The 14,942-nt window shown below is 46.4% G+C and overlaps 1 protein-coding gene across 5 annotated transcripts in view; it reads right to left on the reverse strand.

Annotated features, from left to right (window-relative positions):
- Positions 1–411: 411 nt before the first annotated feature.
- The window catches only part of SV2B (synaptic vesicle glycoprotein 2B), a 243,612-nt gene continuing 229,081 nt past the window's right edge, over positions 412–14,942 (reverse strand). For all 5 annotated transcript variants that reach the window (XM_060401999.1, XM_012098413.4, XM_060402000.1 and 2 more), the window contains 2 exons: positions 7,801–7,960; positions 412–3,454 (listed from right to left, as the gene is read on the reverse strand). In XM_060401999.1, coding sequence (XP_060257982.1) covers positions 3,271–3,454; positions 7,801–7,960 — 344 coding nt within the window. In that variant the 3' untranslated portion in view covers positions 412–3,270. The remainder of the gene's footprint in view (positions 3,455–7,800; positions 7,961–14,942) is intronic.

A 14,942-nucleotide genomic window follows, 5' to 3' on the forward strand; every position in this document is an offset into this window, starting at 1 on the left:
CTTCTCCAGGCGATCTTACCAATTTTACCAACCCAGGGCTAGAGCCTGCGTGTCCATGAATACACACGAAACCCTTTCATGTTTATACTGGTCCTTCCACTTATTCTAGGTAAAGAAATCAAGTGGACTTCCAGTGAATGGTCCCAGGTGTTGGTCATATCTTCCCATTCCTCGAAGACTATGGGAGACTCTGTAGTAATATATCAGTGAGTCCAGAACTAGACCAACTTGCAACCCACTTGTAACCCACTCCAAGCACTACATGTCACCTTGGTCAAATTATTTAACCTCTCAAGGTCCCCATATGCAACATAAGAAGGGAATGATTGTCAGCATCCTGGCAGCACATCCAGTCAATCAAAGCTTCCAGAAGAGACTTCAGAGTCTAGAAATAATCTTTAGTCTCAGTTCTTTAAGGCTTGTTTACAATTACTTTTATTATTATTTTTAATGAACTAATACAAGGTGCCAGGAAACCCTGGGAAAGAGCTTATTTATTACATGACCTCAGGGTCGTGTGCTATAAACGTCACAAGTAGGCACACCCCTTTCACTATTTATTTCCAGTAAAACAAAAGATCGAGAAATCAGCATCAAGAGATGACACAATACAGCTGAGACCTTTAAAAGCAACTCCTCCCAAACTGGGCATCATAAAAGTACATCATGAACTGTGAACTGATTTGCTCAACGAGGGACAGCCTCATCCCTCTGATTCTCCACGAATGCCATAGGGAGTTTCTCAGGGTAGAATGTGAAATGAAAAAGAAGCGCCCGGCCAGGAATGCTGTGCATTATCCCCCAATGACCTGCCAAAGGGACTATTTTTAAAGACGCATTTATCTCAGCAGGAGTGACAGCATTTAAGAAGTGGCCAGGTCCCAGTGCCAGACAATTTTGCATGGGAAATGTCTGCAGAGCATGGCTGTACCTTTACAAAGGCCTGGGTGATGGATGGGATGGGAATTGCCCTTGGTTGGCTAGATGGTTGGTGTACAGAGCCATAAGGATAATGTAGAAGTGAGAACTTGGAAATCAAATGGAGTTTACCCCAAATCGTCGCAGCCATCCCAACGTTCAGAAATGAATCAGGCTTTAGATTTACAAGATCCATCCGAACTAGAAATGCAGGCTTTTGCTGCCTTATAAATCTCTCAAGCAGTAACTGTTCATCGAACTGTACTCTCCCACTGAAAAATCATGTTAGAAGGGATGTAGTAATCCCAGTTTACACCGCTCTCATTTATGAACCTAGCCAGTGTATTTTGTATCACAAGCAAGTATATTACAGCTATGTTACATTGATCCTCTCATTATTGATGTAGCACTGATGTTAGGTAACTCCTGTAACAAACTGAGAGAAACACTACTCACACAATGATACATTTACACATTTGGAGGAGTCAGGATATCAAACCAAAGTTGATGCATCTTCCTTCCCCGCACAGAAAAAAAAAAAAAAATGGTGATTCAATTATCAGTGGACAAGAGAAGCAAAGAAAACCTTTTCATCATTAAAACTGATCTCAGATCCAGGATAGAGAGTTGCCAGGATTTACTCTTTCTCCTCTCCACCTTCTACTCCAGAGAATAACCAAAGGATGGCTGGAAGCTATCACGGGGCCTAAGTGTTTCTCCAAAACAGAAAATACACTCAATGCAGCCATCTTTATTCTTTAAATTTTTGAGGTTTCTGGTAGCAAAAGCCTGGCACTTTGTAGAACTGAAAGCATCACAAATCAAGGGCTAATTCTTGCAGACTGAGGTCCATCTGGCCTCAGGGTTCACCTCCAGAGACCCAGGGCTTATAGCTCACAGTCCCTTCCATGCAAGACAGTTCTGAAGGGTGAAGCAGTTGTTCTTTTTCAATGGATTCAAGACTCCAATCTATTACTGACTTTTGCCAAAGCAGTTTGTCCTGAGTTCCTCGCCCCACCCCCACCCCACCCCCATTCACATTTCATACTAGATCTCAGGAAAGTGTTCCTTGTGAGGACTGAACAAAAACATATATGAAAACCCCTGTGCTCCCCAACTCCCATACCAATGTCTGCTCCAAAAAGAAGCCGAACCAAGACACAGAGTAGATTTTCACGGATCTGACCTTTACAATAAACACCGATCGTGCTTCACTGCCAAGTTTACACTTCGAAGGCCTGCAGCTGCATTTCCCCACCCCGCCCTCCATCCCTCATGCCCGCAGCATCTCATCCTTGCCCAGAGGAGATGGCAGGAGCCGCGGAACACTCTCCGTGTCGCTTCTGGGTGAGCAGGCACATCAACTGCTAGGATGGACGACGGTGAGCTTGCGTTTCACCAGAAGTCTGTGTAAGAGAGGAAATAATTCCTCCCCCACAAGAAGAAAAGAGCCAGAACGAAATGAACAGTGCGACGTGGGCTCGTGAAGTGCATCCTCCCGCCAGCAAGTTAAATGGCTATAAGAAAGTGTGCTTGCACTTCACTCCATCAGCCCCAGGTTCCTGTGACCTCAAACACCAACTCCTCTCCAAATATGGCTAAATGCTGGCAAATATTTGCAGACACCATTTCTGCAAATGAAACCCAAAGACAATTATGTACAAAGTTAGTTTAAAGAATGCCTATCCCCTTAAGTGTTTTTGACTAGATCAAAATAGGAATAAATATTATTCTTCAATTTACCCCCTAATCAGCATGGACAACTTAGGACTCTTGGAGTGGGTAACATAGATTTCTACAGATATTGCTCAGATATTTGGTTTCCTATATCAGAGTATCTTCAATGCTATTGTGCCAATTTTCAAATGGAAACTATGAGATGTGACACTTTAACTGCAAAAATATATGTATCATAGGTACTTCAGTATTCAGACGATGACTCAACTTCCCCACCAAGTCCATTCGTTAAGTCCTTGGGCTCCGAGGAACTTTACGGAGGAACGTGAGTGTTTCTCAAGTTCATTTTGAAACGCAAGAAAGTCCTTGTACCTCACCTGCAGAAATACACACCCCTTGCTTAGTCTGTGCTCCCACTGGGGGTGTTCTCCCCTCGGCTGGGCACACTAGAAGACAAGCATGGAGTTCTGGGATTCTACGGGAGGACAGCTCAGGAAACCCCCGAGTTACAAACACACAGACAGCGGAAACGGGTGCTAAGCTAGGGGTCCCAAGTTCAACTTTTCCTCCTGCGCTATCCAGGGGTCCGCCGGACAGTGACAGACAGGAAGTGAGGGCACCGTGGAGGGTTCCCAGACGGGGTTCTTCCAACATTTCCTTTCCCTGGCAGGTGGTTCACATCAGGACCTGTTCTCGAGTCTCCGGCAGTCGAAGAGCAATCAGGCCTCCCCCAACGAGGGAAGTGGCCGCCAGAAGGATGGGGACCACTTTGGTGATCCCAACGAAAGAAGCGAAGATGGTGTTTCCCAGGATGGCGCCAAATTTGCATAATCCGTTGAGGATGCCAAAGGCTGTTGCCCTGTAAAAGAAGGAGAAAGTAAACCATTCTGGAGGATGCAGACTAGACCTCCTTAGCTGTGTGGGACTGGGCTCTTCCTTCCCCTTGTTAAAGAAGTAGAGTGCAGCCCGGATGGGAGGGAAGTCGGGGAGAGTGGATGCATGTGTAAGTATGGCTGGGTCCCTTCGCAGTTCACCTGAAACTACAACACTGTTTTCTAATCAACACAAAATAAAAAGTTTTTTCAATAAAAAATAAAAACCCTGTCGGAGTGAATCCCTCAAGCCAAAAAAAAAAGAAGAAGAAGAAGTATCGTGAAGATGTGGGAGGGAATTTTTTCCCTAAATATCAAAGTAACACATTCTTAGTCTAATTTGGAAATACAGAATAACATAAAGATGCAAGAATTTGTAGCTTCACCACTGAAAGGAATCACCATTATTAACATTTTGGAGTATTTCCTTCCAACTTGAGTTGTTCACAGGCTTCCCAGGTGGCGCTAGTGGTAATGAACCCACCTGTCAATACAGGAGACATAAGAGAGGCAGGTTTGATCTCTGGATCAGGAAGATCCCCTGGAGAAGGGCATAGAAACCCACTCCAGCGTCCTTGCCTGGAGAATCCCATGGACAGAGGAGCCTGGCAGGCCGCTTCCGTGGGGTCACAAAGAGTCAAACACTGAAGCAACTTAGCATGCACACAAGTACCTGAGTACTGTGACATATTGCAAGAATGGAAAAGGATGGAGCGGAAAGTGTACGTGTTCCCCATTAATAACTCCTCTACCTTTCTGTGGCAAAAACGGTTCTGCCTAAATAGCAGATCTCCAGATATGAGACTATATTTCCCAGACTCCTGTGCTGCTTCCGAAGTTTAAGCCAATGGGATATAAGTACAAGTGGCAGTTCCTGAGAAACTTCCTTAAGAGATGTCAAGAGTGGTCTTTTCCAACTACATAGCACAGGGAACTCTGGTCGATGTCACGTGGCAGTCTCGATGGGAGGGGCATTTGGGGGAGAGTGGATACACGTGAATGAATAGCTGGATCCCTTTGCTATTCACTTGAAACTATCACAGCATTGCTAAGTGTCTATGTGCCGTGTGCTTAGCTGCTCAGTCGTGTCTGACTCTTTGTGACCCCGTGGACTGTAGCTGGCCAGCCTCCCCTGTCCATGGGATTCTCCAGGCAAGAATACTGGAGTGGGTTGCCATGCCCTCCTCCAGGGATCCTCCAGGGGATCTTCCCAACCCAGGGATCAAACCCAGGTCTCCCACCTTGCAGGCAGGCTCTTTACTGACTGAGCTATCAGGGAAGCCCAAGAGTACTGGAGTGGGTATTACTGCTGCTACTGCTAAGTCGCTTCAGTCGTGTCCGACTCTGTGCAACCCCATAGACGGCAGCCCACCAGGCTCCCCCTGTTCCTGGGATTCTCCAGGCAAGAACACTGGAGTGGGTTGCCATTTCCTTCTCCAATGCATGAAAGTGAAAAGTGAAAGTGAAGTCGCTCAATCATGTCTGACCCTCAGCAACCCCATGGACTGCAGCCTACCAGGCTCCTCTGTCCATGGGATTTTCCAGGCAAGAGTACTGGAGTGGGGAGTGGGTATACTCCAATATAAAATTTAAAAGTTTTGTTTTGCTTTGTTTTTAGAGTCCTTTTTCCTTCCATCCTGCTTCCGGGAATATAGATGGTCTCACTGCAGACCATGACTGAGGTCATGAAAGAGGAAGAAACAAGATACAAAGAGCCTGCAGTTCCTGTCTTCCTACATCTGCAGTTATTAATATCTGGAGTCTCTCACTCATGGCAGAACCTAATCCTAACTGGTATTAACCACACTTCCCAGTGATAACTACTGTCAACCATCAATTGTCTTCTGACTCCATTTATGTACACAGACAATATTCTAAGCACTATTGGAACTTTCCAGGTAAGAATACTGGATTGGGTTGCCATTTCCTTCTCCAGGGGATCTTTCCAACCCAGGGATCAAACCCTTGACTCATGCGTCTCCTGAATTGGTTGTCCTTCAGTCGTTCAGTCGTGTCTGATTCTTTGAGACCTCATGAACTGCAGTACCCCAGGCTTTCCTGTCCTTCACCACCTCATGGAGCTTGCTCAAATTCATGTCCATTGAGTTGGTGATGCCATCCAACTATCTCATCCTCTGTTGTCCCCATCTCCTCCTGCCTTCAATCTTCCCCAGCATCAGGGTCTTTTCCAGTGAGTTGGCTCTCTACATCAGGTGGCCAAAGTCCTGGAGCTTCTGTTTCAGCATCAGTCCTTCCAATGAATATTCAGGGTTAATTTCCTTTAGGATCAATCGGTTATATCTCCTTGCAGTCCCAGGGACTCTCAAGAGTCTTCTCCAGCACCACAGTTCAGAAGCATCAATTGATGCTTCGGCGCTCAGCCTTCATTATGGTCCAGTTTTCACATCCATGCATGACTACTGGAAAAACTACAGCTTTGACTATACAGACCTTTGTCAGCAAAGCAACGTCTCTGATTTTCAATATGTTACTAGGTTTGTCATAGCTTTCTTTCCAAGTAACTGAGCCACCTTAGAAGCCCGTGTTCTGAGCACTAGTCCTCCCCAAATTAAGTAAACTGTCTCTATTTCATACCACAAGTTTATAAAGAATATATATATTTTTTTACTTTAAATTCTTTTAACATTTTTTCTATAACCATACAACACTTTACCTTTATCCATTTTTGCCAACCCCAACCCCAGTCTTTTTGTTTTCAGAATTTTGGGGGGTATTTTCATATGTGTATTTCTCCAGATAAATTTTACAGTCATTTTTTTTTTTTTAGTTTCCCAGGGTGGGAAAAAAATCTCATAGAGCTGTAAATGAATGCTTCAAACGCTAAAAAATATTTAATATTTTTGTAAGATTAAATCTTCTTAGATACATATTGACATATATTTAAGTCTTATTTTATATCTCTCAGTAAAGTTTTATGATTTCTTCACATAAGCTTTTCAGTTTTCTCATCAAATGGATTCTGAAATATTTTATTATTTCTTCCATTATTAAATGAATTTCATTTTATTTTTAATATTTGATCTTCTTTAAGATCTATAAATTCTTATGTCAGTTTTATTATTGACCATTTTACCAAATTATTTTATTGTTCCTATTACTCTCTTTGTTTAATTCCCTTAGGTTCCCTGGATTTAAAATCACATATCACTGAAATAATGATAACTTTGCATCTCTTATTTTTTGTAATAGAAGTTCTTTGATTAACAGAAGAAGTTTCAAATATAATATCTTGTGCTTTTCCATAGCTGCCTATAATCAATACCTCTGTCATCAATTGTCTTGGGAATATCATTATTTTCTGCAGAATTGCATTTACTTGCCTTCCACACCACTTCATACTCATTTCTGGCCCAAGAGCCAGTCACATGCAGTCCTGAAAAATCCCCCCTCCACATACTATGAATCCATTTAAAATACTGAGAAAGTAATATGGAACAATCTCCAAAATATATGCCTGTGAGAATAAAGCATGGCATAGAATGGTATAACATAGCATGTTCTCATCTTGGTTTTAAAAGGGGGGGATGGTAACATATACACAAAGATGGTAACAAAACACACAAACACATACACATATGCATTCCTATTTATGCAAAGAATATTGCTAATGAATACACGAGAAACTGGTAGTAATTGCTGCTTCTGAGAGGGGAACTAGCAGCCTGTGGCAGAAGAAAGATTGAACTTCTCATTGTAAATCTTTTTTTTTTTTTTTTGCACTGTCTGATTTTACACTGTCTGTGTAACTTATCTATCAAATAAAGAAAAAATCCACAAAAGAAAAAATTCCCCCTCCATGAGAAGAAATTACCTGCTAAGCAATGGGCCTTGACTCTATGCCTTTAAACTAGACCTCTTCCTAAAGAGTGTGCATGAAAGAAAATAAACGCTGGGCGTTCCTGCCACATTCTCTGCAAATGTCCTAACCATCGTGCCTCATGCCACCTTTATTTCTGCTCCACCCTTTGTCTGTCCAGCTCTTCCCCTTTCTCCTTCACTTCCCACTGGCATGTCTGTTCTCACCTCCCCTTGGATGGCACATACATAGGGTTAGCCCTGGCTCCTCTCTCCTGGACAAGGTTTGCCCTGGTCCTTTACATCTTGCCATCCAACCTACTCTATCAAGCCTTAGCCTTCCCAGCTCCAGGCCTATGCCAGCCTCTGGGCAAGAGAAACTCAACAACCCAAGAGACATTTGGTCCATCGAACTCCAAGAAGACCAAGATGGCCCTGGTTGAGGATCTCGTGGCAGGCTGACTCTTGGCCAAAGGAGCCCAAGCAAGTCCCATAGGAAGCACAGAGAGGAGCTGACCTCTGGTTGGTGGGGTACAGCTCCACTGTGATCACATCCAGGGCGTTCCAGGCAGCAATGCTGGTCCCGCAGAACAGGCACTGCCAGCCGATCATCGCGGACTCGCTGTTGCCGAAAAACAGGAAGAAGCAGCAGACGGCCGAGATGAGCATGGAGCCACCTGCCCAGGGAGATCAAAGGAGAAAGAAACATGAAACCCATGTCAGACAACACCTGCGAAAGCAGGTTCATCTCCACACACAGAGAGCACAGCTTGGACCCCTACGTGGCACCCCAGCCATGGAATTAGAGCCTGCATGGGTCACGTCACCAGAATGAGCCCCCAGGAAGGATTTCAAAATTCTCCCTCCCTAGTACTGTCCAGTGGTCCTGTATGGATGTGAGAGTTGGACTATAAAGAAGGCTAAACGCTGAAGAATTGATGCTTTTGAACTGTGGTGTTGGAGAAGACTCTTGAGAGTCCCTTGGACTGCAAGGAGATCCAACCAGTCCATCCTAAAGGAGATCAGCCCTGGGTGTTCATTGGAAGGACTGATGTTGAAGCTAAAACTCCAATACTTTGGCCACCTCATGCAAAGAGCTGACTCATTTGAAAAGACCCTGATGCTGGGAAAGATTGAGGGCAGGAGGAGAAGGGGACGACAGAGGATGAGATGGTTGGATGGCATCACCGACACTATGGACATGGGTTTGGGTGGACTCCGGAAGTTGGTGATGGACAGGGAGGCCTGGCATGCTGCGGTTCATGGGGTCGCAAAGAGTCTGACACGACTGAGCGACTGAACTGAACTGAGTACTGTCCAGCCCAGAGTAACTGAAGACAAGGCAGAGAGGGTGGATATTAGTTGAGAAACTATTATATGCCAGACTTCCTAAGGTGCTGAGATTCATCAGTGTCAGAAGACTCCATTCTTGGGACCTCCCCGATGGCTCAGTGGTAACAAATCCGCCTGCCAATCCAGGAGGCACAGATTCAATCCCTGACCCCAGGAAGCTCCCACAGGCCACAGGGCAACTGAGCCCCTGCTCCAGAGCCCCCAGGAGTCACAAATACTGAAGCCTGTTGCCCTAGAGCCCGAGCTCCGCAACAAGAGGGGAGCTCCCCCTCGCCGCACCTAGAGGTAAGCCAGCGCGGCAACAAAGACCCAGTGCAGCCAAAAATAAATAAATAAATGAAATTTTTAAAAAAAATTTTTTTAAACCCAGGACTCCCACATTGCAGGCAGATTCTTTACCAGCTGAGCCAGCAGTATACGTGAAAGTTGCTCAGTCTTGTCCGACCCTTTGCAACCCCATGAACTGTCCATGGAATTCTCCAGGCCAGAATACTGGAATGGGTAGCCTTTGCCTTCTCCAAGGGGTTTTTCCAACCCAGCCACCAGGGAAGGCCTTTAATTTTTAATTGAAGGATAATTACTTTACAATATAGTGACAGTTTCTGCCATACATCAACATGAATCAGCCACAGGCATACGTATGTCCTCTCCCTCTTAAACCTCCCCCGACTTCCCTCCCCATCCCACGCCTCCAGGCTGTCACAGAGCATAGGCAATCATCTTTTTTTTTTTAAGACTCCATTTTTATGGAGCTCAAGTTCAACTGGACACTGGCTACAGAAGAACACCTGATCAAGAGCCCCGCTGCGCATTCTTACGTATGCCACCTGCATCCCAGATATCTAAGCTACCCTCCTTAGCCCTGCCCTGTGTCCCAGGAAGATAACCCCTGTGGACAGCATGCCTGCAGCTATGCTCCCTTGTCAGTTGCAAGGAGAAAGGGCTCGGGGTATTTCATGCCAGTTCCCAGCCTGCTTTATAAGCCCTTTTGGGGGCAAATATTACATCCCTCCAGGGCTATAGTTTCTCCCGGATGCCTCCTCCTTGGTTCTAGCTCTCCCTGGATTCAGTTACTGCTGTTTCCTCCCTCTGTCCCTGGAGACAGAGCCTGCTGCCCACTGTCACTAGTATCTGGGTGTCTCATCAACCTCATCTATCCCCACAACCCTGCCCACACGTTTAGATGCTGCTCCAGCATACAGTCTTCACCAGAACTATCTTGGGTGAATTCCTTTTCCCACCAGGACTCTGGGTGATACAGTTAATGACAAGAGATTCCCTTCAAAGAAGGCTATGTCACATCCTACCCAAATTCAGTGTATCCAGCCCGGAAGAGCTGGGGAAGTCTTGAGTGGGTGCAGGGCGGGGATCAAGAGTATTCTGGAAATGTGGTGGGAATAGTTGGCAGAAAAGAAGGAAAGAAGCAGGTCCCAACCAACCAGCTGGGAAACAGAGAAGAGTCTCCACCGGGGATTAGGAGCCTGGAGAAGGGAGCTCTTTAGGTTGCCAAGGAACCAGAAGGCTGGTCTGGCCTCCCCTACAAGTGCATCCTTGGGTGGGGGTTGGGGAGGAGGCCTCTGCCTGGAGCCTCACCATCAGTCCTGCAGCCACTGAGACTCATGCCAAACCCTGCTGATGAGCTGGGGGATGGTAACTGTCCAGCTGCATTCTGCTGACTCTGGGGAGGGATAGGCTGTGACTGGGTAGCATGCTAACCTCTTTCCAACAGTGAGGAGAGAACTAGAGGGGGAGGAGACTGCTATCTACTGGAACATGAGTGCCCTGCATGCATCGCTCAAGGTGGCCAGCCATGGGCGTTGGTGTACAATGTTTATTGAACACCAAATATTATCATCAAAGAAATCAAGTGATAGGGAACCACTGCTGTTGTTCAGTTGCTAAGTCATAGCCGACTCTTTGAGACCCCACCCCACCCCCACTCGCTGGATTGTAGCCTGTCAGGCTGTTCTGTCCTCCACTATCTCCTGAAGCTTGCTCAAATTTATGTCCATTGAGTCAGTGATGCCATCCAACCATCTCATCCTCTGTCCCCCTCTTCTCCTCCTGCCCTCAATCTTTCCCAGCATCAGGGTCTTTTCCAGTGGGCTGGCTCTTCACATCAGGTGGCCAAAGTACTGAAGTTTCAGCTTCAGCAACAGGCCTTCCAATGAATATTCAGGGTTAACTTCCTTTAGGATTGACTATGTGAGTCTTTCCACTATAGATCCCTCTGGTCCCCAGTTCTTCCACTCTCATCATTAGTCCTTATTCCCTTGTTTTGGAGAGGCCTGAGGTCAACCCCAGCTGCCCCTGTGTGACCTTGAGTGAGACACTTAACCTCCCTGAGCTGTCTCACTTTCCCCATCACAGGGTTAAGGTGAAAGTTAAATATATTAATATTTACAAAATGCCTGAAACAAAATCTGACCTCTAATAAGCACTTCCTAAGTGTTAGTTGAATGAAATTTCTAGTTTATGTCTGTCTCTCCCACAGATAATTTGTTCCTTAAGCACAAGGATGCTGTCTGTCTCAATTAGCATCGTATTCCCGCTGCTGACCACACAGGCTGGTGGAGAACTGTTCTGGACAAATTAATGTTTATTAAATTGAATAAATGAGGAATAACGGGCTCATCAGGAAAAATTTCTTCTCTGCTGTTAACAAGGCACAATTCTGGCCCGAAGAGGGCACAGCGGCAGAGTAAGCAGGATAAATGAGGCTCCAGCAGACTCGACTGGGGGGTTGTCCCAGGGTCTCGGGAAAGGCAAGTTCAAAACAGGTCACTCCACATCACATTGAGACATTAACTGAGTACCTGGTAGGTACTGGGGCCCGAGAATATAGCAGTTGATACTCTGTGTGCCAGACCTTTTTCTAAACATACAAAAAGAACACTGTATGAGCTTTTAACAGTCTTGCTCAGAAATGAAATAGACATTAGCAAAAGATGAAAATATAAAGACAAAGGTCCATATAGTCAAAGCTACGGTTTTTCCCATAGTCATGTATGGATGTGAGAGTTGGACCATAAGGAAAGCTGAACACCAAAGAATTGATGCTTCTGAACTGTGGTGCTGGAGAAGACTCTTGAGAGTCCCTTGGACAGCAAAGGGGATCAAACCAGCCAATCCTAAAGGAAATCAACCCTGAATATTCATTGGAAGGACTGATGCTGAAGCTGAAGATGCAATACTTTGGTCACTTGATGCAAAGAACTGACTCATTAGAAAAGACTCTGATGCTGGGAAAGCTTGAAGGCAGGAGGAGAAGGGGACGACAGAGGATGAGACGGTTGGATGGCATCACTGACTCAATGGATAAGAGTTTGAGCAAATTCCAGGAGATGGTAAAGGACAGAGAAGCCTGGAATGCTGCAATCCATGGGATCACAAAGAGCTGAACATGACTGAGTGACTGAACAACATAGAAAGAACGATGAATGGTAAATATCAGCTGCAGATATCCAGTTTGGGGAGTACGACTAGTTAGCATTGGAGAACTTTATTTTCAGCTGGGATACATTCATGATGATAAGAAGAGACTCCGTGGAGAAGGAAAGGACACATGCTCTCTCCCTGCCCCGCCTGCTCCCTGTGCTCAGCCCTCCCGGAGCCCTTGGCTGAGGGGGATGGTCCATTCTAGTTCACAGGGGCAACCCCCTCACTCCCAACCCTTCATCCACACTTATCTCCCAAGAACTCTTTCAGCTACTCCAGGATGTGACACAGAATTCACTATTCAACCCTAGGACTTAAAAGACCTGTGATAGAAATTCACTTCCTGGGGACTTCCCTGGTGGTGCAGTGGCTAATAATCCACCTGCCAACACAGGGGACATGGGATCGGTCCTTGATGCAGGAAGAGCCTACATGCCTCAGGACAACTAAACTTTTCCATCACAACTACGGAGTCTTCAGGCCCTAGAGACCATGCTCTGCCACAAGAGAAGCCACTGCAATGAGAAGGCCATGCACACAGCTAGAGAGTAGCCCCTGAGTGCCAGAACTAGAGCGAGCCCGGATGCAGCAACAAAGACCCAGCACCGCGGAAGATAAAATAAACAAAGACATAAATTTTAAAATTAAGAAAAATATTGCTTACCTGAAGCTATTAGATACAGAATGGATAAACAAGGTCCTACTGTATAGGACAGGGAACTACATTCAATACCTTACGATAGAGCTTCCTTGGTGGCTCAGTGGTAAACAACCTGCCTGCCAGAGCAGGAGACTGAGAATCGCTCCTTGGTCCAGAAAGATCCCCCAAACCATGGAGCATCTAAGCCCATGTGCCGCAACCACTGAGCCTGTGCTCTAGACCCCGGGAGATGCAACTACTGAGGCCATGTGCCACAACTCCTGAAGCCCAGGCATCCTAGGGCCCGCGCTCTGCGGCAAGAGAAGCCACTTGCAACGAGCAGCCTGTGCATCGCAACTAGAGAGCAGACCCCAGGCCCTGTTGCTTCGTTGCAGCAACAAAGATCCAGCGCCGCCAAAAATGAATAAGTAAATCATTTTAAAAAAAAGAAAAAGAAAAACAAATTCACTTTCTTGTATGAAGATTGTTCTTTTCTTCTCCAAAATTGTGGGGGGTTTTCTCCCATAAAAATAGACCTGTCAGAGCCACTCCAAGTGATTTAGTTCAAATGCCAAGTAAAAATGTATGGCTTCAGTCACCTGTTTTTCTTCTCTATGTTGTTATTACACAGACCAACCGAGACTGCTTGAAACATGCTATTTGTCTAGCTCCTTACATACTAGTATTTCCAAAGTTTAAAAAAAGGGCCAGTGGCAGAAGTGTCACACACTTACTCTCACTGGAGCAAACAGAGGTATTATTTTAACCATCGTGGAAGAGAATCTTAGAGCAGTCGAGGAAGTCGTGCGGACTCACAAAGCCAGTGCCGGCCGAGACGGCCAGCTGACTCCCAGCCGCCAGTCTCTGACACCACGCCGCCCTGCAGGACTTTCTGCTGAAAAACTTGGTGCCTCCAGCTCAGCCAGGAAAGAGGTCATCTTTGCTGGTTCTCTCAGTCCCACAGCGTGACTAAGCCAGGACTCAGTGGCAGACACCGAGCTGGGCACAGACTTCACAGAAGTTGGTAAGCCACCATCTTCCCGCATCGGGTTTCGGGTCTAACCAGAACACTGTCGCTGAAGAGGACACAGCTCATGCCGTGAGACATGCCTGAGACAGGACAATCCTCTCGACGAGATTAAAAAGCAGAAACCACAGGCATGTCTCGGGCGCACCATTCTAAATACTCACGCAACTACTTATTGACAAAGAGGCTCTGCAATTTGTTCTGTGTCCTTTGCGCCTTGCTGCTAGGATCTCGGAATTAATGTTTCCCGACAACTACATCCCCGGGGGCTGAACTCTTGGCACGTGCATCAGCCTACTGTCTGCTCCCCGTCCCCTGGCCTTGACTCATATTCTTTCTTTAGTGATTTTGTTATTTATCTTTGGCTGTGCTGAGTCTCCGGTGCTGCGTGGGCCTTTCTCTGGCTGCAACAGCGGGGGCTACTCTCCATTGCGGTGCGAGGGCTTTGCACTGCGGAGGCTTCTCTTGCTTCAGAGCCCAGGCTCCAGGCACACAGGCTTCAGCAGTTGCGGCTCCCAGGCTTTAGACCACAAGCGCGACAGTTGTGGTGCACGGACTTAGTTGCCTCAGGGCATGTGGGATCTTCCTGGACCAAGGATCGAACCCGCGTCTCCTGCATCGGCAGGTGGCTGCTTGACCGCTGAGCCACAGGGAAGCCCCTTGACCATATTCTTCTGTGTACATTTTCCCTGTGCTGTGCTCAGTGGCTCAGTCGTGTCCAGCTCTTTCATGACCCCATGGACTGTAGCCTGCCAGGCTCCTCTGTTCATGGGATTCTCCAGGCAAGAATACTGGAGGGGGTTGCCATCTCCTCCTCCCACTCCCGACCCAAGGACTGAACTCATATCGTTTGCATATCTCGCACTGGCAGGTGGGCTCTTTACCACTAGTGCCACCTGGGAAGCCCCACGCTTACCCTGGCTCTGGGTGTAAACATATTTCGTTTCTGGCTCACCATGCCTGGCTTGTCTTTTGGTAACAAACTGCTGCAAATCTGGCAGAATGAAGCAAGGCAGACGTGAGAGCCTGCAATGCACCGAGCACTAGGAGATGCTTTGGGTGCATTGTGTCAAATTCTCACAAACCCCTGCCAGCTCATCATAAGTCTACTTATCTGTAAAATGAGGCCCAGAGAGGAAAAGGAACATGTCCAAAGTCAAATAGCCTTTAGGTGATAGGATTCCAACATGAGCCTGTCCAA

The sequence above is a fragment of the Ovis aries genome, chromosome 18 (genome assembly GCF_016772045.2).
Source record: "Ovis aries strain OAR_USU_Benz2616 breed Rambouillet chromosome 18, ARS-UI_Ramb_v3.0, whole genome shotgun sequence".
NCBI lineage: Eukaryota > Metazoa > Chordata > Mammalia > Artiodactyla > Bovidae > Ovis > Ovis aries.